General features: G+C 49.9%; 1 protein-coding gene across 1 annotated transcript; it reads right to left on the bottom strand.

Annotated features, from left to right (window-relative positions):
• Positions 1-25,716, bottom strand: QSOX2 (quiescin sulfhydryl oxidase 2). Its single transcript, XM_066610664.1, has 12 exons — positions 25,432-25,716; positions 19,304-19,404; positions 17,183-17,231; positions 15,754-15,862; positions 15,262-15,352; positions 12,588-12,733; positions 10,983-11,126; positions 9,912-10,041; positions 7,054-7,176; positions 6,029-6,179; positions 3,162-3,350; positions 1-1,919 (listed from the first exon to the last, which is right to left on the bottom strand). The coding sequence occupies exons 1-12, from the start codon at positions 25,685-25,687 to the stop codon at positions 1,417-1,419; spliced, it is 1,992 nt and encodes a 663-aa protein (XP_066466761.1). The 5' UTR covers positions 25,688-25,716; the 3' UTR covers positions 1-1,416.
• Positions 25,717-26,183: the final 467 nt, after the last annotated feature.

Genomic DNA, 26,183 nt, shown 5'->3' with positions numbered 1-26,183 from the left:
TATAAATCCTTAGGGGAGGAGTTTATATCAGCAAATGATAAAAAGAAAAATGGAGTTGTTTTATATATTAAGTCACACCTTAAGCCAGAGCTTGTAATATCAGATGATTTGAGTAGATGTGTGGGAGTACAAGTAATTATAAATGGTTCCAAAATTATGGTGGTGGGGGTGCATGCACCTAATGAGGATAAAAAGTTTTATAAACAACTTATGCTTAAGCTTATAGAGTTGCCTTTTGAGAACTGGCGTTTGTTGGGTGATTGGAATGGAGTAATACTATCACAGATGGACAGGAAATCAGAAAGAAGCATCCGGCATTCTGAGGTAGAATGTCAGGTGCAAGTTCTCCCTAATTTCCAAGAGAGCTCATTCATTTGAACCAGAGTGTGTGGTGTCAAGATGTCCTGCCAGAGTAGAGGTAATCCAAGGTAGGGTTGAGCCTGAGGCAAGAGTCCTAGGAATTGTGCTTATGTTGCCTTGAAGTTGTAGCACCTGTTTTCACATTGTTGACCTTTCCACGGTCCCCTTTTGGCCTCTTAAGTTTTCCAAGTTAGTGGCCTGCTTCTTTCTGGCCAGAGACAAGAACTGTTACTTGCAGCCGATGCTACCAAGGGCTGGAATTGGGCATACAGAGCTGGGGAGGGGGGTCAGCTAGTTGGCTTACCGCATCATTTGAGCACCAAGGGAATCCCAGCAATTGGGATGACCCCAGAAGGGTTATAGAGCAGTATCTTTGGAAGACAGCAACTGACACTTTGGGGACAGCTCCATGACACCTACGAGGGAATCAAATGTGCACAAGGCCAGGTTTGCGAGGCTGCATGCCACGCTCCCTCTCCAGTCCTTGGACAGAGGGCTCCACCACTGCCAGGATAGGTGCCATCTACAGTCATAGAGCAACAGGACAATACAGTCTGGGAATTCCAGACATCACCACAGTGGCGATTAGGCCCAGGGCTCCATGCTCTGTATGGCAACAGAAGTCTGAAATCTGCTTCACACCCACATTTTCCAGTGGCTGAGAGTACCAAGGCTGGAGTGGCAAAGGTGTCCCACAGCAGCCTTTTCAAACTCATGAGCAAAGCAGTGGGGACTCTCTCCTCCTAAGTCCTGGTACAGAAATTCCCAGAGTGTTACAGACCAAAGCACACAATGACAAGATGACCAGAAACACTTTAATGTCTCTTATGCAAACTTGTGTTGCTTGCATTTGGTCAGACAGCAAAATGTTCCAATTCTCAGATCTCCATGGTTGGACATCTAGACCAGAAATGCATGAATGAGGTGGGAAAACACATTTTCCAGACAGAAAATACTGGGTAGTAAAAAAGGTATCCCTGATCATAAATATGAGAGTTGCATCCGAGCACCACCCGAGATCACCGGCAGGCAGAAACCTGGCTTCCAGGTCAAGTCCTAGACATAGGGACGAGGATGTCTCATTTTCCAGTGTTTGGACCTCATCCGGAAAAAAAAGTACATGATCATCAGGAACAAGGATGACGCCACATAAAGGACAATGCACAGGCTCATGTCCAGATTGGAGAAACCCACACCCAGGAACGACACAGCCTGCTTCATCTCCTCCACACTTGCCCTCTGGCCTTGGTCTCTCCCAGGGTGGTCCTTGGCTCTTCGCTTGGGATCCAGTTGCTTCTCTGGACCCAAAAACTTGTCCTCCAGCTTCCCACTCTGCTTCTTCAAGGACGAGGCCTCTGGCAGTTCTCGCTCCTCATAACCCACTTGGCCTTCTGTGGAAGAGTACAGAATGTTGTCGGTGCCATAATGCTGCTTCAAGAACTGCAACACCTGGGCCTTGTTCCAAGTGTGCAAGCCTTTCACCTCTTCATGGCACGCAGGACAAACATCTGGAGTTGGCCACTGGACTTTAGGGAATCTGGGATCTTCACTCAAGTCACCTGACAGAAGAAGAGCCAAAGGTACAAAGTTAGGCTTCTGCTGGCACACTTCCGGGCAGGGCTCCTAAACTAGGCCAAAGCCTACCAACTTTCCAGCACTGATGCAGCCCTGAGGTCAGGGAACAAACATTCCCTTACCTTGAGGAGGCCTCAATGACTGCCTCTCACCCATTGGCACAGCTGGAAAGTTGGATAGGATTGGACCCTAAAATGTAAAAACGTAAACTTGCTCTGCACTTTAACTAAAACCCAGTGACTTACTGAGGGGGAGACAGGCACTAGGGCACAGAGCTCCCTTCTCGGATACTGCTGCACAATTTAAAAAAGCACACACACACAGGCCTCCGCTATCCCTGGTCACATGCACACAATTCCCTGCTTGTCTCACAGATGACTCACAGCAATATTTTAATCTCCTGCTTGTCTTCTAAAAAAAATGGTTGGCAGCCTTCAGTCTCGAAAGACTATGGTATAAGCCTACAGCACCCAGTATTCTTAAGAGGTCTCCCATCCAAGTACTAACCAGGCCTGACCCTGCTTAGCTTCCAAGATCAGACGAGATCGGGCACGTGCAGGGTAACAGTTCTGATCTGTCTCATTCTACAGCAAGCTGTGCTGGGCAAACAAGGTTTAGAGGAGTGGATCAATAAGCCACACAAAGGAAACAAAAGGCAGCTGCTGAACTGATTGCTTCTCTCTCTGTCTTCCTCAGCTGTAAACTATCAGTATTTCTGACTGCTCTTGGCCAGTTCTGCGTAGCTGTTTGAGACTCTGGTGTCAGAATCTCTGACCTGCAGCAACTGACACCTGTACCTATCTGTGGAGCCCATCCCATCGTATGGGATGCGGCTCATGGGATGTGGCTAGTCATGGATGCCACTAGATTCTAGTTGTGAAAACAAAGCAGCCCCCCCCCCCAGCCTGATGCCTGCTCACTCTGAGCATCCTGAGGTTGCCACACTGGATGCACACCTCAGACTGGCTGGCACCTGTTCTCAGAAACATGGATGTCCCACATTAAAAAAACCACTGGGTACTTCCTTGCTGACACTCAAATTGCTCCCCACCCATGAAGGTTGGTTCAAGCAGAATGGGCCAACTACATTTTAAACGGAGTCAGTACAATTTGTGGTGGTTCATACCTCCCCTCCCTCTCTCAGAGAGAGGGGGAGAGATAAAAAAACTACAGTGGCACAAAGATTAGGAAAACACACAGCTTCCGGGGGGCAGAGGACCCCATACCTGCCAGCCTGGCATTGACCACGTTGTGTTTCTCCCAGAGCCAAAGAACAGCCTCATCCAAGGTTTTCACCAGGTCCAGGGACTCGCTGGCCATCTCTTCAAAGTGCTGCGCACAGGCCCTGCACCCAAAGAAGTCCCTGACATAGTTCCGCATGACCCGCAGGACCACCCGAGGGTCATTTTCAAAGCCTGCAGGGAGCAAGAGACAAGCCCTGTCAAGTCGAGGAGAACTGAGCATGTCCTCTGGGGCTCTGTTTTGGGGCAAGAGGCCAGCTGACTCAGCAGCAGCACCACATTCCGGCATCAGGGCCTGCCAGCAGCTCTATGCCCCTAAAGGCATGGGGGGAGGAGAGAGAGTGTACTGTGCTGGCACCAGGAACATGGCCACACGACTCAAGGACCCTGAAGCAGGGTTGGTTTTGCTGGTACCACCTGCCAAAAAAGATGATCCACCTGACAAATCCTAGCCATGCTTCTGCACCCTTTGAATGACTACTGACTCAGGAAAGCCTGGCTCTCCAGTTATGTGATGGAAAAGCATTTGTGACACACTTCTCTGCATCAGGGGAGCACCACAACCATTTGACCTGCTTGCCTGTCCTTCCAAGCTCCCCGCCCTGCTTTTCAACTTTACAATCTCTCAAACATTTTCATTTTCCTCAAGTCCTTTCTGACCTATTTTGTAGTGAAGCTGTGGCAACCTGCTCTTAAGCCTCTGGGATAAGGCAAAAAAGACTCTTGAGCAGGTGGTGGCAGTGGCAGCAAAATCTTTCTAAAGCACTCTCAAAAGTACTTGCGAAATTGTTCCAAGAGAGAGTGAGAAAAATGGGTTCTCACAAGGGCTTCTGGCTCAGGGGGAGAGAAAAATGTCTGGGTTCCCAATCAACCTGCTTCAAGAGGCTCAGCGGAGACAGTTGGAAAGTGTGGCATTTGTTGGGCTTAGTCATGCTGAATTTCACTGGGCTCTTGGTGAGAAACAAGGGCCTTCTCTCCGCCACTTGGATGGCTCGCCGCTTTCTCAAGCATCCAGATCTCCAATTCTGGACTATCTGGACCTCAAGTGCCCTTGGCAGGTACAGCAATGACTGAAACAACCCTGCTTCTCTACAAGGAATGCACAAGGCATGAAGGCCCGACTTTCACAGTTACTGCCTTGCATGAATCAAGGGCTCAGAGGTCAAGAGCACAAGGTGTGCCTGGCACAGGACCCCCACCCCCCACAGTCTCCCCTTGGAACTCTAGCCCAGCTGACTCAGTCCTGATGTGGGTGAGCTGCAAGGGAGAGGCAGCACAGACACTAAGAGTGTGGGTCTCTCTCTTCCCTGCTGACTGTGCACTCACCTGCCAAATTTTGGCACTATTGCAGACCTGCTACTACAGAACTGCTTAATTCAAGAAGCAGAAGTATTTTGCAGAGCAAGCCCATGAAGGTGCCATTTATCTGACAGAGAAAGCCACCCAGAGGCCTGCTGTGTTTGTGTCTCTCCCACTCACCCAGGGCTGTGTCTTTTATAAACAGCTGCCGCTGCCGCCTTACTGTATAATCTCCCCCTTTCTTCTTCCCTCTCGAAAACTGCTGCAATTCAGGGTAACCCTAATCTTTAAAGTGGGCAAGAAGCATAAAACCCCACCTGTGGCTGGAAGGATTAGGGGGCGAATCAGGCTTTTTAGTAGATGGGATTTAAAACAAGCAATAAGGAGAGGAAACCCTCCCAAGACATAATCCGGCAGCCTCGAGCTGACCCAATTCTTTCGCTGTAAGATGTGATCATCAGAAATATGGCCTGGTTTGGCCATATTGGCTAAGTGTGCTGAAGAGCACCCCCCCCCCCACACACACACACTCATGAGTTCCACACAAGGATAAGCTAAACTTTCAACCTTGGCCCAACATGCAACCACCAGCCAAGAACTCATCCAAAATTCGAGTTCAGGACAATTGGGTAGCCATTGCAAAGGAACAGGAAGCCAAGCCCTGGAAAAGCCCAGCTAGCTTCCAGCTCTTCTCACAGTGTTCCATGACATGTGTCTCCCCACAGAAAAGGGCAACGTGTGCTTGAGAGACAATGAGACACACGCACCCCCCACAGGGGCCACAGAGCGCTAGACAAGCTCTGCATCAAGCTGTAACTGCCAGAGGGGGAAGGAGGAAGGCAGCAGGACAAGAAAAACCCATGCAGGACTCCCAAAGGCTTGAGGAGGCCTCCTCAGACTCCCTCCTTCCAGGAAGTTTCTTGTACAGAAGACCTAAACTAGCCATGAGTAAAAAATGGAGAGCTGGTCGCTTTCTCTTGCTTTGGTGGGAGAGAGGAACGATACACCCCCCCAGCAGGTTGTGTCAAATCTTACTTACAGAGCTCTTGTGACATCAATTGTGTGTACCAACAAACAGCTTTAAGTGTGTGCACAATTCTAGGGCACTGGCCAGGAAATGGAGATCACATATGGCTCCCTCCTGCAGCCCAACTGTATGGTAACCCAGTTTGAGGCATTTGTGTGATGTTCAAAACAGTCCTCAGTAGGTACCTGCTAGAGGAGGGAGGGAGGCAAGGAGCGGAGTTCAACTGCATGCAAGAATGAAGGGGGGAAACATCCTTGGAATGCCAGCACTGTTCAATGCCCTGAAACGCACTGCTTCCAGCTGCCCACCACTGCAGCAGCATGCCAGGGGATGTGCATGCTCAGGGTTTGGGCCCGATTTGCACTGAGTTCACTTCCTGTCAGCAACTCCTGGCTGGTGGAAAAAAACCAGCCAGTGTTGTGCTGAGCAGCCTGATGCAGCAGAGGGCCATTTCCAGAGGCTCAACTGTACAGCAAGAGAGCTGGGCTGCTCTTTACTGTCTCCCACGCCGACCACGGTCTCCTACCTGAGCTGAGCAAGGCCCCAGGCTGCACTGCTGCCTGCACTGTCAGTGTGTGGAACAGCTCCCAGAAGGAACAGGTGTAGCCTCGCAGCTCTGGCCGGCTGCCCCGACAACCGAGCCACTGGATACGGCTGGGAAGGAAGAGTCCAGAAATCTAGGAACGGCAAGAGAGTCACAAAGTCGCACACTTTGAGACATACGTGACAGGTGATAAGGTTACTTACGTTAAGAAGAAAGTGAACCAGCTCTCGAAAACAAATCAATCAAATCTCAAGGAGGGAACAGAACTTATGACTCAAATCATGAGCACTGACACGACTGTTCACTTCCAGGCCCTCTGTGTTTCTGATGTCGAATTTTCAAGTTTCTGCTCCCACATGTGAGGGACAGAAGCAGGACAGCAACTCTCCACTTTACAGGGAAGCTCTTGCAAAGGAGGAGGATTTTTCACACATTTGGTCTAGTCTCTCTCTCTCTCTCTCTCTCTCTCTCACACACACACACACACACACACACACACACACACCCTCTCCCATCTTGCCAGGAGCCACTAAAACCCAAGGTCTTGCACTTGGGATTTTAATGATGGCTGTTAAGAATATATGCAGTTTTTGACCATAGAAAAAAGCTCACAAGAGCTTTACCTTTACTTTAACTAGCTTTACCTAGCAAAATAAAATGAAACGGTGGTTGCCTGTCCTAAGAAGGTCACACTCTCAAGACACCAAGAGATACTCTGCTGGGGTGAACAGGAGCAGCTGCTCTTCCCCTGCTACTGATAAGAATGCTCAGGGTGCCTCTTTGCCCAGTGGAAACTTCCCACAGCTCCAAACCCACCTGCAGCCAAGGTGGTCCTCACATGGCCATACCCACAGCCAAGAGAAGGCTCTGTCACAGATGCAGCCCTTGGGGACCACTCCAAAGAACACTATGGGTGGCATGGAGCCCAGTTATGGCCTAAAGGTCAGCCAGCAGCAGCAGCAGCCCCCGCACCTCCTCAGTCTGACGAAAGGCTCACTTGGGCTCACCCGCATCTTGTTGTTGAGCAAGTCTAGGATGGCATCATAAGGGATCTTTTCCAACGGGAGGCTCACCAGCCACACCTGCAAGGTCTCCAGCAATTTGGTTACAGCCTGACGGCCAGGAAAAAGCTGTGTGGAAGAAGATCAGGTCAGTCACACCTTTCTGCTCTGCTTTCACTACCAGACACGGCTAAAGTGGTTCTTCGTATTCTCCCTCTGGAAAATTGAACTACCCCATGATGGAAAAAGAGCGGACTTCTGAGGGGCACAAGCTGAATGATGACACAGAGGGGACCTCTTCTGCTTGCTCAGCAAACCAACCTTTTAAAGAACATTAGAAGAGCCCTGCTAGGTCAGACCAAAGGGGGCCCATCTAACCCAGCTTCCGGCATCTCACAGTGGCCCACCAGATGCCTCAGGGAGCACACAAGATTTCTGCATCCTGTGGCCACTCCCTTGCACCTGGCATTCACCGAGAGGCTACTTCTAAAACCAGAAGAAGCTGCATAAAGCCCTCATGACATGCCACCTGTGAGGGACTTTTCCTCAATCAATCTGTCCAATCCCTCTTTAAAGGCATCTAAGCCAGATGCCATCGCCACATCCTGTGGCAAGGAGTTCCACAGATCAATTACACACTGGATAAAGAACTATTTTCTTTTTAGACACCTACGTAATACAAGACTGGCTGCAAACAAAGCCCTTCCTCTGTCAATGAGTGAGACACTGACAGAACTGTTCGCAAGATGTGGGGCTGGAAACAAGCAAGAAGAATCTGGAATGCCTGCTCTGTTACAGATCAGGGGAGAGCCGGAGCAGTCTACAAGGCATCTGCCCCAAGGATTGCTGGGCTCAGGCAGTGTTGGATACTGCAGGATTAGTAGGTCAGAACCAGCATTAGGCCTAAACCTCACTGCGGAATAAAGGAAGGCGGATTTCAGACAGAATCCGTACAGGATTCTGCTTGCAAACCCCAAACAGCCTTCCCCAGGGTGATCCGCGGAACCCAAAAGAAGCGCCAGTCTTAAGAAGCGCTGAGAAGGCAGCCCTGCCGCAAGCTGCATTAGCAGCCAAGAAATTAATCCCCCAACAGGCGCAATCCGCGACCAGAAAACGGAGCAGAGAGTTCAGGCGACTTAGAGCAGGGCTAAGTGCTTATTCTTTGGAAAATTAGTACAGCGTAAGACACCCTGTAATCTGGCGTCAGCCAAGCTGTTTTCACACTATTTATGACCAGCAAAATGGAGTTAAAATCTTAGTAAAAAGAGGCAGAGCTTATAAATACATAAACAGAACACCAGCTAGGGCAACAACTGAGCCACTCTTTGCAGAGGGAGGACGGGGTTGTCGCCAGAGATACTGAACAGAGTCTCTTTAGTCCAGGAAAAGGCACTCTGGGTTTGTGCACATTTTGCCTCTTGCCTGACCCTGCCCTTCCTCCAGACTGGCACATTTGTGTAGGGGTGGTGGTGGTGGAGAGAACAAAGATTGCCTCACGAGAGCCGTCACAAATTCACCAACAGCAACCCAAGTCAACTGCGTTAGTCAATGCAGCTCAGAAGGACTCTGAAACTCTCCCTTTCTCAAGTCGATGGCCAGCTATTTCTGGACTTCGCACAGGAACAGGGGAGCAGTTCTGTCTGAACCCTGCCCCATCGGGACAACCCATGCTTCACTCTTTCCTTAGGGGTACTCTCCTCAATCTGGCTAGCCAAGCCCACAACGTATACCAACACAATGCAGCTCACTGGGGCACTTTCAGCTTTCACTTCCTAAATGTTCTTGTTTCACAAACTGTTTCACCGCCTGGCTTGGTAGCAGGCCAGAAGGTTGAACCACTTTCTCCAACTAGTTGCCCTACATACAGGCCTGCCTGCCAATTCAGGAAGTCTGTCATGCTTTACGCGTGGGGTGGCTAACTTTTGCATACCAAGAACTGCTCTGCTCTAGAGAGCACGTTATTTTGCCACACAACCTGACCTCCTCAGTGATGGTCGGGAAGATGGGGGTGTCTCTACAGAGGCATTGAGGGAGGGGCAGCAAATGCCGTGAGCTCAAAGGCCATCCAATACAACCCTGCCCGGTATAAAATCCAAGAAGGGCAAAGCAAGAACAGATAGAATAGTCACCAGGAGGGCAGCAGGACACATCCACAAAAGCAATCTGGGGAGACCAGACTTGGTGGCAGCTACTGAGGGCACAGCAGCACCTCCAGAGGTCATCATCCCCCTGCTGTATAACCAAAATATACACTCACAGCAATCCACTGCCAAACACAGGAAACTGATGTACAGAATGAAACAGAGAAGCACAGCCTAATATAGTCATGAAATCTGTTGTTCCAGAACATGAAATCTGGTCCATTTTGAGACTCTAAGTCTGCACTGTCCGTTCTGCTCTGTTCTGAGTCACGCTGATGCCATAACCTCAGAACCCCCCAGAAAGAGAGGATGCCATTTTTTCTCATAATAGACTACAGACATTTTAGAAGTTACAAACACCCTGACTGCAACCTCCAGTGTTGCTTCAAACACTCTCTGCCAAAAGCTGAGCAGAGAACGTCAAGGGTCTTCAGGAATCCCGCACCTTCTCTAGGTCCCACATCAAGCAGTTTCCCAGAAAGCCTTTGGATTCCCAGCTGCCACTAGGACAGGTGACTTCAGTCTCTTAACAAGGAAGACAGCAGCCAGTTTTAATTGAACTTTTTGCAAGGGTCTATCAGACTGGTCAGTATTAATCCTCCTCCCTCCACATAAATGCATCAAAGTTTGCTTTATTAGACAGTCCCTGAGATTTAAGAACAGTCCCCTTGTTAGATTTATGGCAGTTCTGCAAATGCAATCAAAAACGGCAAACAATTTTACCTTGGCCAGGACCATAACAAAATCCTTGAAGGTCTTGAGCTCAGCTCCCTCCAGAGTTTTGTGAGTGGCAAGCTCTACCCTGAGCAGGTAATGCAGCCCTGACTCAAGGTCGGCCATATACAGCTTGGACCTGAAAAACAGGCGCACATAACTTGTTCAGTGGCAGGTTTATTCTGTTTGCACAGATCAGGAAGGCTGAAATGACTCAAAGCTGGCGCAATTAACATTTCATGTGGTGATTTATCTTTCTGCTCCAAGGTTAGTGCATCTTCTCACAAGTGACCAATATGTGCTGAGGCTTTATCCAAAGGCTCCACACCAAACTGGCAGTTAGCTCGCCAAGTGCTCAAACCATGGCACTAGGCCTGCCACAGCAACTGAGCAGAACTAGTTCTAGTGGGCTTGAGCTGCAGGAGGGGAGATGTCAGTTGGATATCAGGACATTTTTAAAAAAGAAATGTTAACAGCAGTTCAACAACGGTGCCAATTACCAAGGGGAAGGATGGGGTTCACTGGAGGCATAAAAGTAGGGGCCCCTACTTGAAAAGGGGCCTGCAAAAGGGTCCCTTTTGGATATATTTTCCTGCTTCAAGAAGGGGGCTGAACTAGATGGCTTCAAAGGCACACAGGAAGGCAGGATCTAGGTATACCACCCTGAGCTCCTTGGAGGAAGGGAAGGGTATAAAAATATGAAAAATAAAAGTTGGTTAGACTTGGAGAAGCTGTTTTAATGCAATAGACTAGCACAGCTGCTTAGCCTTTTGCAAAGAGCAATTAAGAACATTTCAAACCAGGCCATCATCCGTCTACAAGGCACCACAGAGGAAGGATTCTGCCCTCCAAAGGTATTTACAATCTAACACAAAGGGGAAAACAGGGAAGGGAAAAGAAAATATAGGCAAATGCTGCAACACATACTTCAAGTGTGGTGTAAAACTGGAGAAACAAGGTCAAGAAGGCTTGAAGGAGACGCCCTCCAAGGAGGGGACAGAAGGTTATCCGATGCACAAGACAGAAATGGCCATGAACAGCAGCAGCTGGGTCACCCAGGAGAACCCCAGTGGCACTTACTTGTCGTAGTTTTTCCATTCCTTGGTGTCGATGTGCTCTTCTCTGTTTTGCTGGGCAGGTAGTGGGAGCTGTGAAGAAAGCTTCCTTCTAACACCAGGCAGCGACTTTAAATAGGAAGAAAAGAAAGACCGAAGAGGCTTCAAACTGTGTATGGAAGGACAGTGGAAGGGTTAAAAGTAAACGCAAGCCGGGAAGGTCGAGAGGCCTCAGTTCTGCTCATTTTCCTTCAATATATATGCGAGCTTCCATTTCAGAAAAAAAGCAGCCCACACATGTCAGGTCAGAGCGGACAGAGAGAGCAGAGCAGAGCCCAGGGAATGAAGTTTGGAGACACCGTCCCACTGGGCACCTGCTCAGCTCAGCCACTTCAGCTGTGCCTGCTGGCTGCCTCCTCTCCCCACAGTGATCCCAGGAGTCTGCCACACACCGTTATGAAGAGCCAACAGGATCAGCATTGGGGGGGGGGGGAAGAGACACAACTTCCATTCCAAGCACTTACATTTTACTTGCTTCTTGATATGGCTACTATACCCCATAGGAGTTTGTGGGACTTCTCTCACTTTCACACTGTAGCAGCCACAGAACTGTATCTGCTGGAATTCCCCATGTCACACAACCAGAAAAGGAACATGGAATCCAGAGTGCGAGCCCCACCAGAATACAGTGGGCCCTCCTTATCCACATAGATTTGAGCCACCATGGATGCCAAGCATGCACCTCAGGGGACCTCCTGGACATAACCAGAAGTCGTGAGCATGAACTGGAAGTCACTTCTGGAAGGGCTTCTGAGGAGACAAAGAGGCTGATGCTATCCCTGGAGGGCCTGGTCGATCTTCAGGCAGATCACTGCAGCACTGCAAACCAGGACCCCCCCCCCCCCGATTCAAGCCTGTCCTGGAACTGATCCACTGATACAGAACTGATACAGAGGCCCCACTGATTTCAGGTAGGCACCATTTCCACCTCTTTTGAGGTACCCATATGGATATCTGCCACACAGGGAGTGCCAATGCATTGTGCAAGAAGAGCATGCTTTAGACATCAAGTGGAAGCTTTAGCCAGGTCGCTTAGCTGCCAGCACTCTTAACAGAGCAGCAGGGCTACCTGACTACCAATGCCTGGAAATGTACTGACACAGAACTTGCACTGATTAAAGCAACAATCAGAGCAGCTGGTAAGTCAAATGCCACCTGCAGCTTAAACTGCTGAGCAGACCATAAGTGGCAGGCAGCATGAGTCTACTGGCTGCGCATCAGGAAGCTGCGCAAAGCCACATGTAGCTCACTTCTAGTTAAAAAGAGCTTGCTAGGATGCTTCCCTCTAGCTGGTGCCACACACATTTGCTCTGAACAGGTGGCCTGTTGGAAAGGCCTTGTAACTCAAAGTGAAGGGTTCAAACACAAGTTCCAATCAATGCATGCATTTACCCTGCACTTACCACTTTCATTTTGGCACATGGCACATTCAGGAACGTTCAAACAAGATCGGAGCCCCACAGGGCAGGGGGTGGTGACAGTGACTGAATTGAAAATAGTGGCCATTTTGACTAAGACAATTGAAGCCCCTGATACTCAGTGCTAAAATCTTGCACACTATGACACTTACATGTTAATTAAACCATGGGATCCATTTTGATAGATCAGGTAAGCGGAAGGGACTGAGGTAATGCTCAGTTTCTCAAGAAAAGCCGTATCGGAATTCAGGGCTCTTTTCACCACAATGTTTTCATACTGAATCAGGTCTAAGATCACCTGGGTGGAAAAAAGACACTCAGGTTACTGACATTTCTGCAAGTTTGGTCCTGCTTCAAAGACAGCACATGTGGGGGGCAGCGGGCCAGGCGACTGCACTTGGAGAGCCAAAGACCAAGTTCCCACAGGAATTCACTGCAGACAACCAAGTACAGGACGGCAGTCTTAAGCCTTAAGCTGGAAAAATCCATTATGGGGTACAAGCCATGATGTGTATGCGCAACCTCCTGATTTTAGAAATGGGTTATGTCAGAATGCCAAATGCAAGGGAGGGCACCAGGATGAGGTCTCTTGTTATCTGGTGTGCTCCCTGGGGCATTTGGTGGGCCGCTGTGAGATACAGGAAGCTGGACTAGATGGGCCTATGGCCTGATCCAGTGGGGCTGTTCTTATGTTCATGCAACCCTAGGGAAAGAGTGGCCTCAATCCGTTTCTTGGCCAGGTCCTGGGAAAAAACATCTCACTGCTCAGATTGGTGAAAAGCCACACATCTAGGCTTTTTCTTGCATCCAGCGTCCCTCATCTCTTACTGTCTCTGCAATAAGGAGAACTTGACATTGGGGGGGAGCGAGAGTTCAGAGAAGCGCATCTGATTCACATGCAGAAGACCCAAAGTTCAAAGACCACACCTGAAACCTGGAGAGCTGCTCCCAGTCACACTGTGCCAGACCAGGTTGGACAGACCCGCAAGGGTTCAACATGGTACAAGTTGGTTTTCTCTGACTACAAAGTCCTCAGTTACAACAAAGCCTGACCAGACAGAGTTTTCTTTCTTTTAGAAACTGAGTCCAAATCTGAACAGTGAATGAGGGGAACTCTCAGCATAGCTGTTTGCCTGCCTTTCTGCTACCCTGTCTCCCTCTCACCAGTTTGACATTTTAAATCCAAGGGAGGCTTCTTCAAATTCATGCCCAAACAGGGACCTGCCTGCCTGTCACATTCCATGAAAGAGGTTAGCTAGTTTGTCAGTGCAGAAGCAGGGATAAGCCCCCCCCCCGAGATGCCTCCCCAAGGCATTGCAGCTACCTACATAGTCTGTCTTTCCTGCTAATGATTTAGCACTTAATTTTAAAGTACTGCACACACCAAAACACAGTCCCTGCCTGCAGACTAACCATCCAAGATGGCAAGACCTATAGAGGAAGGAAAGGAGGATCAATAAAGATGAGCCAGAAGGAACAGCTGGGCCTGAAGGCACAGGAAAAGGGTCCCCCAGTGACAGGGAGTTGCAGGGAAAAGGAAAACACGCTGGGCATGGACGGGGAGACCTCAGATTTGGGACTTGAAGAACCAAAGTCTGGGGAGGGGCTTGAGAAGGAAAAGAAGACAAGAAGGACAATGGGGACATTCAGAAGTACTAGAAGCTTCAAGAGGAAATGAAACGGGTGGGGAAAGCTGGAGAAAAGAATGGGAGGGAGGAGGGATACAGCCAGAAGGAGCAAGCAGTTGTGAAGAGACCGAAGAGCAGAGGCTGGCAAAGCAGCAGGGAACCCATCACAACATCCAAGGAGGAATATAACACAGAAAAAGAGTGAAGTAACGTTCTGGTCTGGTGTGCAGAAAGAAGAGAGCAGATTTTAATGAACAGTGACAAGATTCTTGCCAAATCTTGGAGGAGACAAAGCACAGAGATCTTCATGTTTCTGGGCCTGAAAAGAACCATCATCATCTGTGTTATCAAGAATGCTGGAGAGGCCTGGGAAGCAGGAGGAACACAGAAACACCCCGTTTCTGCAGAGTTAAGCTGGAGAAGTCGAACCTTCTTGGAGTCAAGAGAGGACAGGAAAGGAGTGGGAAAGGGCAAGAAAAGGACAGCAGCACCGAAGGCATTGAGGGGCAGATTTCATTGCCAAGGGCAATATGACTAATGGATTCCATCTACATGCAGCACAACTGCATGGGTCCAAAAGGACCAGGTCCTAATGGCAAAAAGCAGTTTTCAGGATGCTCTCAGACTGGGCCTCAGTGGAACAACCAGAAACATGGCACATGTGTGAAACACACAACCTGCAATGCAAAACTCTGAAGTGCAAAGTCATGGCCTGGAAGATGGAGAAGCCCTGTGAGCTAGGGTTTCTTGTCATCTCCACGCCCCTTCCACCTTTCAGCATGGCTTGATCAATTGCTTCCTAGGCCATATGAGGCAAATTGCCACTCAAAACCGAAGAGGTGTCACGCTTGCAAAGCCAAGAACTTGTTTGGCAAATATTTATCCAGTGCAGAAGGACTTTTATGCAACCAGAGACACCCCTTTGAAAGCAGGAAGTTGATCATGGTCTGATGCACTGTCTGAAGGGCCTGATCTGGGCCTGCTGCAGGAGAGAACACTGCACTTCCGTGAGCACTTCCGGGCTTTCTGCCCAAGTCCAGTTGGGCTGGACCACTGAAGCTTATCTCATTCCCAACACATAAAATAAAGATTTCAGCACACAAAAAGTACCATCTTAATAAGCACACATAACTTAAAATAAAAGATACGCTATCACATTTAGTTCCACAGGGAATGAGGTTTCCAAAAACTACCTCACCTCTCGCCCAACGTAAGAGTCGGCGCTCTCAAAGATAATGGCAGTGTAATGAGGGCTGTTTTTATGAAAAAGAGAGAGCACCTCCTCCGACCTGTGGAAAGAGAGACAAACAGTCATTTGACATGGTACATTCTTCATATTGTTACCAAGGCAGGTTCTTCTCTCCACCCCACACCCCTGAACCCACTGAAGTTTCGTTTGTGGGCAAGGAAGCTTTGAAAGAAAATTCCAAATCACTGCTGAAAGGGGGTGGGGGTGACAAAGCCCTGTTTGTAATAACAGCAGCAATCACCACGCAGCAGGCTGGAGTTTGGAAGCTTCTCTTGCATACTGCTGCTCCCCAATGTCTAAGAGGCTGCCAAATGCCTGGGCCAGGCTGACCATCCCAGGGGACAAAGAGCGCTTCTGCAAACACTTTCCGCTTGATGGCCAGTATCCCTCCCTCTCTCCCAGACACACACCCACCCCGTTGCTTTATTGTAAATAACTTACTCCACTGGTCCCAAAGGGGGACACGCGGGGGGCCTTGCTTCCTGGGAGTGGTTCTGCAGGAAGTCGATCATGGTCTGACGCACTGTCTGAAGGGCCCGATCCGGACCTGCTGCAGGAGAGAACATCGCACTTCCATGAGGACCCCTGAGACCTCTTTCGTCCCTGGCCATGCCTGTGTCTTACAGGCACAAGATGGTACCCACAAACTTGTCAGTATGGGGATGGGGTGGTCACACTGCAAGGGATGTGGGAGTGATGATTCAAACCAATTCTTGGGAAGTAACTCAAGGGCCAGAGTGGCTCAGTGCTGCCAAGAGACTTCAAAGAGGCACTTCTAAAAGAAACTGACACGGGTGTGTAGTGGTAGAAGGCCACAGAACTGCCACCTGCCCTGTGGAGAGGAGATGCCAGCAAGGTCCAGTTGCCATTGCCACCTCCACCCATCAGGGGGCCACAGAACCACCAACTGCCCTTTGAGAAACAGCAACCGCTCACTGCAACAATTCCATGGGTATTTCCTTCCACTGCCCACTTGTAAGAACAGAAGATGCGAAAAACAATGTATGTATAATTCCTCCTCCTGGCCTGGCCATGAATACGTTTCAGAAAGTGAGGCCCTGCAGGACCAGACCAGAGTGAGCCCAACAAGTCCTGCTTCCTGTTTGCCACAGTGGCCAATCAGATGCCTCAGCAGGAAGCTGGCAAGCCAAGCCGTCCCTGCCAATGCTGCCACCAGCACCTGGTATTCACAGAAACTGACTAGGGAGATGGAGCCTCCTTTAGCCATCACTCAAGGAAAAGGGCACTCTGCACATGCTCATGTTGCTGGCCTTGGGAGTTAGCTTCCTTCTTTTTATTAAAAAAAACACTGAGGGAATGCAAGAGCAAAAGCTGCCTTTGGCATCTGCTTCAGTAGAGGAAAGGCAGGGTAAAAATCTAAATGTTGCCATCACAGCACAGAACTTACAGTGCTAGACAGGCACCCCGTGTGGGCTCACCAATAATTTATAGGTTCATAGAAAAAACCATCTTCTGCCCCTCCCTGGGCTGGAAGTGGGAGCAGTGTGCTGCAGAGGCTCATAGTTAAGTAAGGCAGGTGCTCCTTTGTGCCTGGAACACCCTGCCTGACGCTGCCACCACTCCTCTTCGAGGGGAAGTGAGAGGAGTGCCACATAGGCACATTCAGGCCCTGCCACATGTCTGGGAATGAACCCAGATAACCAAAATTTACCGTGTCCCCAGCAAGGCCCTGAAAGAGGCCACCATAGGAGCAAACATACTCCCTCAAGAAGCTCTTAGTTAGGAGACTGCTTTCCCAATAAAATTTTCAGTGATTGGTCTGTTCTTAGGATCCGGGAGTCTCATGGGACAGGGTACAAGAACCAACATGCCGGAGGGAAGACACTCGTGTGGTGCGGAGTCTACTTACTGTGATGGTTTTCTCCAGTTGTGAACTCCTTTGTGAAAGCTCTGAAATACTGTGAAAGGACAAAAAACAGGAAATATGGTGCTTAGAAAAGCCATCATCACTGCTCATGGCACAGACCACCATCAGAGAGGAGGAGGAGCTTTGCTGCAGGAGGGGCAGAAGCTGAGTGGCAGAGTCTCAGCCTTGTGAGCAGAAGATCCCAGGCTCAACCCCCACCCCAACAGCTTCAGGCAGGATGAAGGATAACCCCATCTCAGGCCCTGGAGCACTGTGAGCAATCAGTTGGTGGTCCCTGACAGGCTGACTCCATAATAGGCAGCTCCCTACACCTGACTGTGCTTTGACTCCAGCAAGTGGGCTTCGGCCTCAACAAGCTTCATCCAGAGGCTGTCAGAAAAAGATCTAGAGGCGGCTATCAAAGACAGGGTGTAGGAGGAGGGACTTTTGCTCAACCACCATGCCCAGGCTCCTGCTTCCTACAGTAGCACAGCAGCTGCCTCTGGGCAGCCCACAAGTAGGGCATAAAGGCATGTGCCAAAGGCAGGCTACTGCTGAACCCAGAGGGAGCACAAAGGGGTCACCATGACAAGCAGCCCTTGATTTGTTCAGAACACTAGTGTTTAGATTTGTTTAGAAAACCTTCTAAACTGGTGGCCACCACCACACCCTGCAGTAACACATTCTACTGACAAATTACACTGGCAGTCCTGCCAGCAATTAGACAGGGATTGCAGGATCCTAACTGCCCAAATTCTGCCAGAATTCTGACTCTTTTACATTTGACTTTCCCTCATTCCAGTGCTGGAATGACCCCTAATAGTGGGGGAATTTGGTGAACATAGATTTTTCCATGGTTGGTCAGCCTATAATCTTAAACTAATCTTAGATTAGGCAAAACTTTCCTAGGAAGAATTTGGCCCACATAGTACATGTGTATAAAGTATATAGTATAAAGAAGGCCGTCAAGCAAAATCTGAGCACTTGGGGCATCTGCACTGCTCTTGTTGCTGAATCACTGCTACCCACGAAGAGCAGGCAACACGGTCTGAAACTCTCACGGTAGTAAAAGCTTCTTTTAAGAAGAAAACTGCCATTGTTTTGTGGCCAATACAGATAAACTAATTTTCTTAGGGTTCAGTCCAGTAACAACTAATTTCCATGGAAATCCCACTAATTTGCCTCAGAGACTTGAACAGGACTTTTGGCCCAATCCTATCCAGGCGGACTGCTGGCAAAACGAGCTTTACGACTTTACTGCATATTGTCCAGTAGGTGCCAACAGCACGCACTGCCAGAGTGGCCTCCCATGTACCAATGGATGGCCAAAGATCCACTGGCCAAGGTAGGTTGGCAGGGGGAAGCAGGATGGGATGGAAGGTAGGGCAGAACAGAAAAGGGCAGAATGGGTCTAGGATTCAGGTGCCCACAGAATCCTAACGCCCTTCCCAGGCCTAACTCACCTTTACAGGTCAACATGGACTTGTGCCAGATATACAGCTGGTGCAGGTCCAAGCTGACCCAAGGAGGCTGCTGGGGCTTACTTCGGAGCAAGAGAACAAATGTTTCTTTACCCCAAGGAGGCCTCAACATACCAAAGCTCCCTCATGGGGTAGAGCAGAGGCCATCTGTGGGTGCTGCTGCATTGCCACGTAGGAAGTGAGTTACGACTGGGCTGTGTGTCAAGATTCACTTTCTTTGGATACAACCTGTATTTTCCAAGAGAATAAAGTCTGTCACAGCCACATAAACAGTCCTGAGCAAATGTATAAAATCAGCTGGGATTCCTAGTTGCAGAAATCAGTTACTTGGAAGACTGTAAATGCTTCCGTTGCTTCAAGTTTTAAACTGAGATGCTGGGATAGCCAATCAGATCTTCTACCAGATCAACTGATGAGAAGTGAACTCAGCCTTGCAGGGCCTCGCAATCAGAAAGTCTGATGGCTGGATTCCACCAATCCATTTTGTTTTTTTCTGGCTATGGGGTTTGAGGGCCACAGAACAATTTTGCCAAACATAATGTCTGGCATGAAGATCAAGCAGTCACCAGTTTGTTTCACAGAATAAGAAACAAAAAAAAGCACATGCATTTGTGAATCTCCTGGTTTGCCTGGAGTTGCTCACCCGAAAGGTGGGATAGAACTGGATCCCGTACTCTTTGCACGTCTTGTAGTTCTTCTCATCCCCACAATCCAGCACTCCAATTCTGATGGCAGGATCCCAATCTGAAAGGAAGCAGAACTGCATTCTCACATTTCAGTGCAGCGGCCACTCCATGCCACCTCCTTGCCACTTCTCCCACAGACGGAAGAGAGCAGCCTCCCCCACCACTTTGCAAACACTCCCTCTGCCCATTCAATCTTTTTTTTCCTTGAAGCACCTTCTCAGCTCTGAACTTTTAAGCCAACTTTAAGAGGACTTCTGCATGTTTCAGAAGCTTCAACACCAGCTGGTCCACACAAAGGTCCTTGCACTCCTGTTGTCTCCCCCACTTCTCCAGGAGCAAGAGGCACCAAGACTGCAGTGCCCTATTCTGATCCACTTGGGTGATTAGCAGAACTGGATTCAGAGTGAGAGGGGCACCCAAACCATCTGCAGGAAGGAACTGCTGCATGGCCAGCCAAGAGCATCCGGCAGCAGGTACATGTGCTGTGGTTCTACAAGGCAGACTCCAACCCAGCTGTTGGCATTTAATGGCACCCAGAAAGGCAACCCCCCGAGCCTGTCATGTTTAGCAAAGAATGGAAAGAGAATGGCACTCCAGGGCAGACTGCTCAGCCACCCCCTTCGTGCAAACGCAGTGGACAATGGTTGCAACCAGACAGCTGGTCAGTCTCCTGCTCCCGTGTGGAGAGACACTAGAAATGAGATCGTTCCTCTAAAGGAGGAGGTCAGCGTTCCATCCACAGAGTTCTGTCCCCTGCTCTATCCTACCAACCCCGCTCCCAGCCCTACTCAGTCACTTGAGATGACCAGCAGTGTAAGCACACTGGCTTCTTGTGGCAGAAAAAAGCAGTTTCTGCAGACCAACGTGTTTTTCTTTTTAAAGTGAAAATGCTGAAGAAGGAATCTTGTAAGAAGCTACACTGAGGTGGTATAATAACCCAATCTAAATCCAATAGCTCTTCTCAATCCTCATTTTTTCCCCACAAGGGCACAGACACAGTAAACCCCATTAGAGGCAGGCAAGCACATTTTATGCACTAAGCAGAATTAAAACAAAGTCAGGATAAGATTTCATGTTGCCTCTAAACTCCTTCCCTTTCAGAAACCAAGTGGCAAAGGAAGCACTCAGGGGTCTCCCTAGATGCCTACATTGTTGCAGACAACTGAGTCTAGTTGGGACTGCAATTCAACTGACATGGCAAATGACCAATAGAAGTGTAAAGATGTTTTTCAGATGCATTTCAGTCAAAGGCTGCTGAGTTATTATTGCCACTTACATTGTATTTTTCAAGTGAGCCATTACACCAGGTAAGAGGGTACACAGTGGTGGGGAAAGTGGGTGAGCCACAAGCAAATCAGGCCCAAATATGCTGCAGAGATGACGGACAGCAGCTGGGAAGATTGTGGGACCAGCGCAAGGGGCTTTTCCTGACGGCTCTTATAAGCTCTGAAACCAGTACAACTGAAAGATCAAATGTAGTTCAGGGAATCTCTTTAAAAAACGAAACACACACCCCAAACTGAATTTATTTAAATACTTCTACGCTCTGCTTTTCCTATACACACAGCCACTTATAATATAGTTTAAGGGCCTGGCTAAATATGCTTCTGAACAACATGCCTGATGGGTGAGCTTATTTTCTAAAAATACTGACTAGAAGGGATGAGAAACAGAGAACAACCACAGTGGGAAGAAGGGTTGGGGGGCTTTGGAATTGGCCCCCCCCAGTTTCACTCACCATTACACTTTCCCCATAGGCATACACTCCCACAGGTGTGTGTGGGCACACTCAGAAGAAAACAGAGGAGATTTGTATTTATCAAACACATTCAAAACCCCCCAAAGTGCCTCTGTGACCACCTCCTCAGACTACTATGTCAAAAACAACCTGCCCACCTGCTCATTCCTGCGGGCAAAACAGAGAGAGCTTCCAGAGTAGCTGGTGCACCTTTCAAATGATTTGCACCACTGCGTTGGTATCTTGCTGGCACGTATCATGTTTTACCTTAAAGCACTGGTAATCTTCCCAGTTCACTAAATCTAAAGGGGCAAAGTGTTCACACCTGCATCACCACTTCGCTTCATAAACATGAAAAAAACCCCAAATCTAAACATGTGCCCGAGGCCCAGGACTCTCATAGGTCCTTTCAATGGCCCAGGGTTAACCAGCAGGTCCCCCTGCCACATCCACAACTGCTTTCCAAACTCACACGTTTCAAAAGAGTTTTGTTACATGGCGTGTTACGTGAAAGGAAGAGGTTCCAATAGGGTACCTTGTGAGAAACACAAATCTCAAGACCGCTCTGGAGTGCAGAACTGATTTTGCAGATCTTGTCATTTTGTGAAGAATACCAGGAATAAAAAGCACACACACACACAAAACACATCTTGCCTCCAGAGGAAAACATACAGGAAAAATGCAGAGTCCTCAACTTTAAGCTGCTGCAGAAATGCCTCTTTCCCAACCTCTGCTCTTCACTCTGCCAGTCACTGACCAACTGAAGACTGCTCTTGTGCAGCTGAGCAGGCATCAGGGTAGCTCCAAGCAACTCTGAGCAGCAGATGGGGAGGCATTCAGGCAGGCACACAATAGACAATAGGCAACTTTGCAAGCTCCAGAAGTTGGCTTCAGGTTGCCAGTCTCATTCATGATTCACCACTGCTCTTCCCTTTCCCACCTGTCTCAGGCCCTCAAGCAACAATGGATTTGGGGGGGGGGGGCTGTAGAAAGCCAATGCAAATGGCTCACAAATGCAGGCCCACCTCCAAACAAAAACTGGAGTGCACCAGCTGGGAGGCGAGGGGGTCAGCATTTACAAAGGGAGCATTAGAGAAAAGGCAGCTATGCTTCAGCTCACCACTGTTCTCCCACAGACAATTTATGTGCAGGTTCCCTTTGCATTTTAGGCCCCAGATTGGAGATTGAGATCCATCGGTAATATCTTTTGTGAGAAAAACAGGGCTGCCACATTAATAAAAATTGTTTTCAGGGTCACAAATAGATTAATGTGATTCATTTATCACCAGCAATACTCTTACTGTGAGATAGGCCAGCCAGAAGGGAACTATGGGTACAATCCTATCCACACTTCCCTTGGAGTAAGTCGATCAACTGTAATGGGACATTTCTCAGTAGAGAAAATATATGGGATTGGGCTCCCAACCAGGTCTAAACTTTCAGATTGCCTCCAACATGCACATTTTGTGTGGAATCTGTGATCTGCAAAGGCAGCGTGCAAGCAGAGGACACGGCCTGCTGAACAGCTCTGTTTTCAGGTTACAGGAAAACTATAGTTATGACCTTTATTTATTTATTTAGTGTATGGCATATATTGGACTTATATGTCAGTTAGACTAGATCAGTGTTTCTCGAACTGTGGGTCAGAACCTACTAGGTGGGTTGTGAGTTGATATCAGATGGGTCCACACTCATTTCAATATTTTATTTTTAATATAGTAAACTTGATGCTACCTTGGTATGTGACTGCATCTGGGGAAATGCTACAGCTCTGGACTCTTCACAAGCTACTATGTATATTCTTTTCACAGTGACAGTAAATGGGACTTACTCCTAGGTAAGTGTGGGTAGGATTGTAGCCTTAAATTGTTAAAAATTTTCCTGCTTGATGCCATAACTTCTGGTCATGACATCACTTCCGGTGGGTCCAGACAGATTCTCATTCTAAAAAGTGGGTTCAAGTGCTAAATGTATGAGAACCACTGAACTAGATCAAATGTCCCGTTCATGCAGCCATTCAAGGACAGAGTTAACTTCTTTGAAAAAGTCAGACCATGGGCCAGTATACGCCCTCAGTTTGCAGCCAGACACAATATGGGAGAAACCACATTGGTGGTTTGGTGGGAGAAACCACAATCACACTGAGGGGTAGATACCAGCCCCCATTTAAACACTGAGTCCTGACAAACACCATGTAGGATCCTGTTCAAAGTTTTCCAGTGTTGATGACGTAAGTTGAAACTTGGCACCTTAAGTGTAGGATCGTCTATATTATAATCTACCTGTTTCTGGGCGCCTGACTGCCCGTTTGGCTTTCTACTGGGCATTGTTATGAGCTTACCAAACAATATGCCTGAACAGCCCCCAAAGAGTTCAAGGGTAGGCCTGGGTGGCAAGGGTAAAAACAAATGGTTCCTCAAAACAAGCCAGGACACAGAACATAAGAACAGCCCCACTGGATCAGACCATACGCCCAGCTTCTAGTCCAGCTTCCTTTAGCAAATAACTATGTAATTTACTAAATAACTAATTTAGTAAATTAGTAAATAACTATGGGTTATTTATCCTATCCAACTTTCCAGCACCAGTGCAGCTGCAATGCAGCCCCGAGGTAAGGGAACAAACGTTTCCACCACAGGATGCAGCGTACAACCCATTGGCATAACTGCACGGGCACTGGAAGATTGGATAGGATTGAGCCCTAAAACTTGCTAGGCATTTGGATTTGAAATTTGAATGCTTTTAAGAACATAAAAACATAAGAACAGCCCCATTGGATCAGGCCACAGGCCCATCTAGTCCAGCTTCCTGTATCTCACAGCGGCCCACCAAATGCCCCAGGGAGCACACCAGATAGCAAGAGACCTCATCCTGGTGCCCTCCCTTGCATCTGGCCTTCTGACATAGCCCATTTCTAAAATCAGGAGGTTGCACATACACAGCATGGCTTGTAACCCATAATGGATTTTTCCTCCAGAAACTTGTCCAACCCCCTTTAAAGGTATCCAGGCCAGATGCTGTCACCACGTCCTGTGGCAAGGAGTTCCACAAACCAACCACACGCTGAGTAAAAAAATATTTTCTTTTGTCTGTCCTAACTCTCCCAACACTCAGTTTTAGTGGATGTCCCCTGGTTCTGGTGTTATGTGAGAGTGTAAAGAGCATCTCCCTATCCACTCTGTCCATCCCCTGCATAATTTTGTATGTCTCAATCATGTCCCCCCTCAGGCGCCTCTTTTCTAGGCTGAAGAGGCCCAAACGCCGTAGCCTATCCTCATAAGGAAGTGTGTTTAGTTGCAGAATTCAGAGCAGCAGCACCATCAGCACCAGATTCTGATTTGTAAGCACAGAATGTTTGCTGCTCCGGCTATGATGCCTCCTTGGCGCAGGATGGCAACTGCAGGAAAGTCTAGGCTGCAAAGACTTCATCACTAAGGTTGATCTCAAGAGCACAGCAATGAAAGCCGAGCACTAAAGTGAGCCCAGACTGGTTCATGCAGCACAGGCAGCGGCAGAGCCTCTTTGCTCCCTGGGAGCAGGAAGAGTGCAGGTTGCAGCCTTCCCAGTGCCTATCAGTGATTTTCAAGCCCTTTCAGCATGCTGCACACAGGCAAGACACTAGACTGGTCAAAGAACACCAGCAGCCCTTTGACCATGGACAAGGCACACTGCGCTGTCAATGGGGGCTCACATCCCCGAATGGTGCTACTGATCAGTGACCCTCCCCCAAATTCCTGTGGCACACCTGGGGACCATTCGCGGCACACCAGTGTGCCACGGCACAGTGCTTGGAGATGGCTGGACTGGACTGACTGGAGCTAGCTTCCCAGTAAGCAGGGGCTGCACTGGGCTGCAAAGTCCTGGGCTGGAGGCATCAGGAGAGCCTCCCCGGATCGGGCAGAGGCCCACGTGGCGTCTCACAGGGGCCAGCAGACGCCTGGGGGCGCACGGGAGCGCCAGAGGCCCGGCAGGGGCTCCTTCGGCAGTGGGAGCCCCTCGCGCTCCGCCAGTACCCGCTGAGCAGCCCGAGCGAAGCCGCTCCTCCCGCAGGGCTACCAGCAGGAGGCGCCACGGGCTCCGTTCCCCCCGCGCTGCCTGCAGCCCTTCCGGCCCTCCAGAGCGCCGCGGGGAACGGGCCTGAGCCGGCGCGGAGCGCACGAGCCCCGCGCTCCCCGAAGGCCGGGCCAGCCCGCTGCGGTCCCAGGAGGAGGCCCCGCCAGCCGAGCGCCCTCAGCCGGAGCCACAAGGCCTCCCTCGCCGGAGCCGCCCAAGCGCTGACCCGGGTGCCGCGGCAAGAGGGGGGCCCGGGACAGCTCCCCCCTCCGGAACCCCGCAGCCCCCGCTCACCGCGCACGTCGGCGGCCAGGGCCCTCCACTGGGGCGCGAAGGCGACGCAGTGGCCGCAGGAGGAGCTGAAGAACTGCACCAGCCAGGCCGAGGCCGAGTCCCGCAGCGCCGTCCGCACCGAGTCCGCGCCCAGCACCGCCAGCCCGTCCGCCCCCGCCTGGTACAGCCGTGCCCCGGCCCGCTCCGGCAGCGGCAACAGGAGCAGCGGCAGGGCGAGCAAGAGAGCCGCGGGACCGGAGCGGTCGCCCGCCGCCATGTCGCGGGCCCAACTACGAGCAGGCAGGCGCCGGCCGGGCGGGTAGGCCTCGTTCCCTTGGCAACCGGCCCTGGAGACGGGCCCGGGGTCAAGCGCGCCGCTCGCCCAATCGGCGGTCGGCAGCCGCGGTGGCCCCGCCTCCCCGCGGAAGCCCCGCCCCCGGTCTGGACGGGGCTCCACTCGTGCAGCCTTGCTAGTAGCTGCTGACGTCATCATGAAGGGGGCGTAGGCTTGGGGAGCCCACGGATAGCAGCTGACGAAGCCCAGCCACTGGGGCGGGGCTTGGGGAGCCCACCTGATAACAGCTGACGTCACAATGGAGGGGCGGGGCAGAGGCTTGATTGAAGGGAAAGGCATTGTAGGGCGGGGACTTCTGTCCCTCCTCTGCCTGCCTGTGGGGGTCCTTTGTGGAGGTTCCAGCTGGGTGTGTAGGTCTCTCAGGGCAGAGCCCTGCTGCTAGAACCATTCTGCAGAGACAAGGCTGCTGCTGCTGCCG

This window comes from Tiliqua scincoides, chromosome 16, assembly GCF_035046505.1.
Source record: "Tiliqua scincoides isolate rTilSci1 chromosome 16, rTilSci1.hap2, whole genome shotgun sequence".
In the NCBI taxonomy this organism is placed as follows: domain Eukaryota; kingdom Metazoa; phylum Chordata; class Lepidosauria; order Squamata; family Scincidae; genus Tiliqua; species Tiliqua scincoides.
The sequence above is the reverse complement of the archived record's forward strand: the minus strand, read 5'-3'. Positions and strand labels throughout refer to the sequence as shown.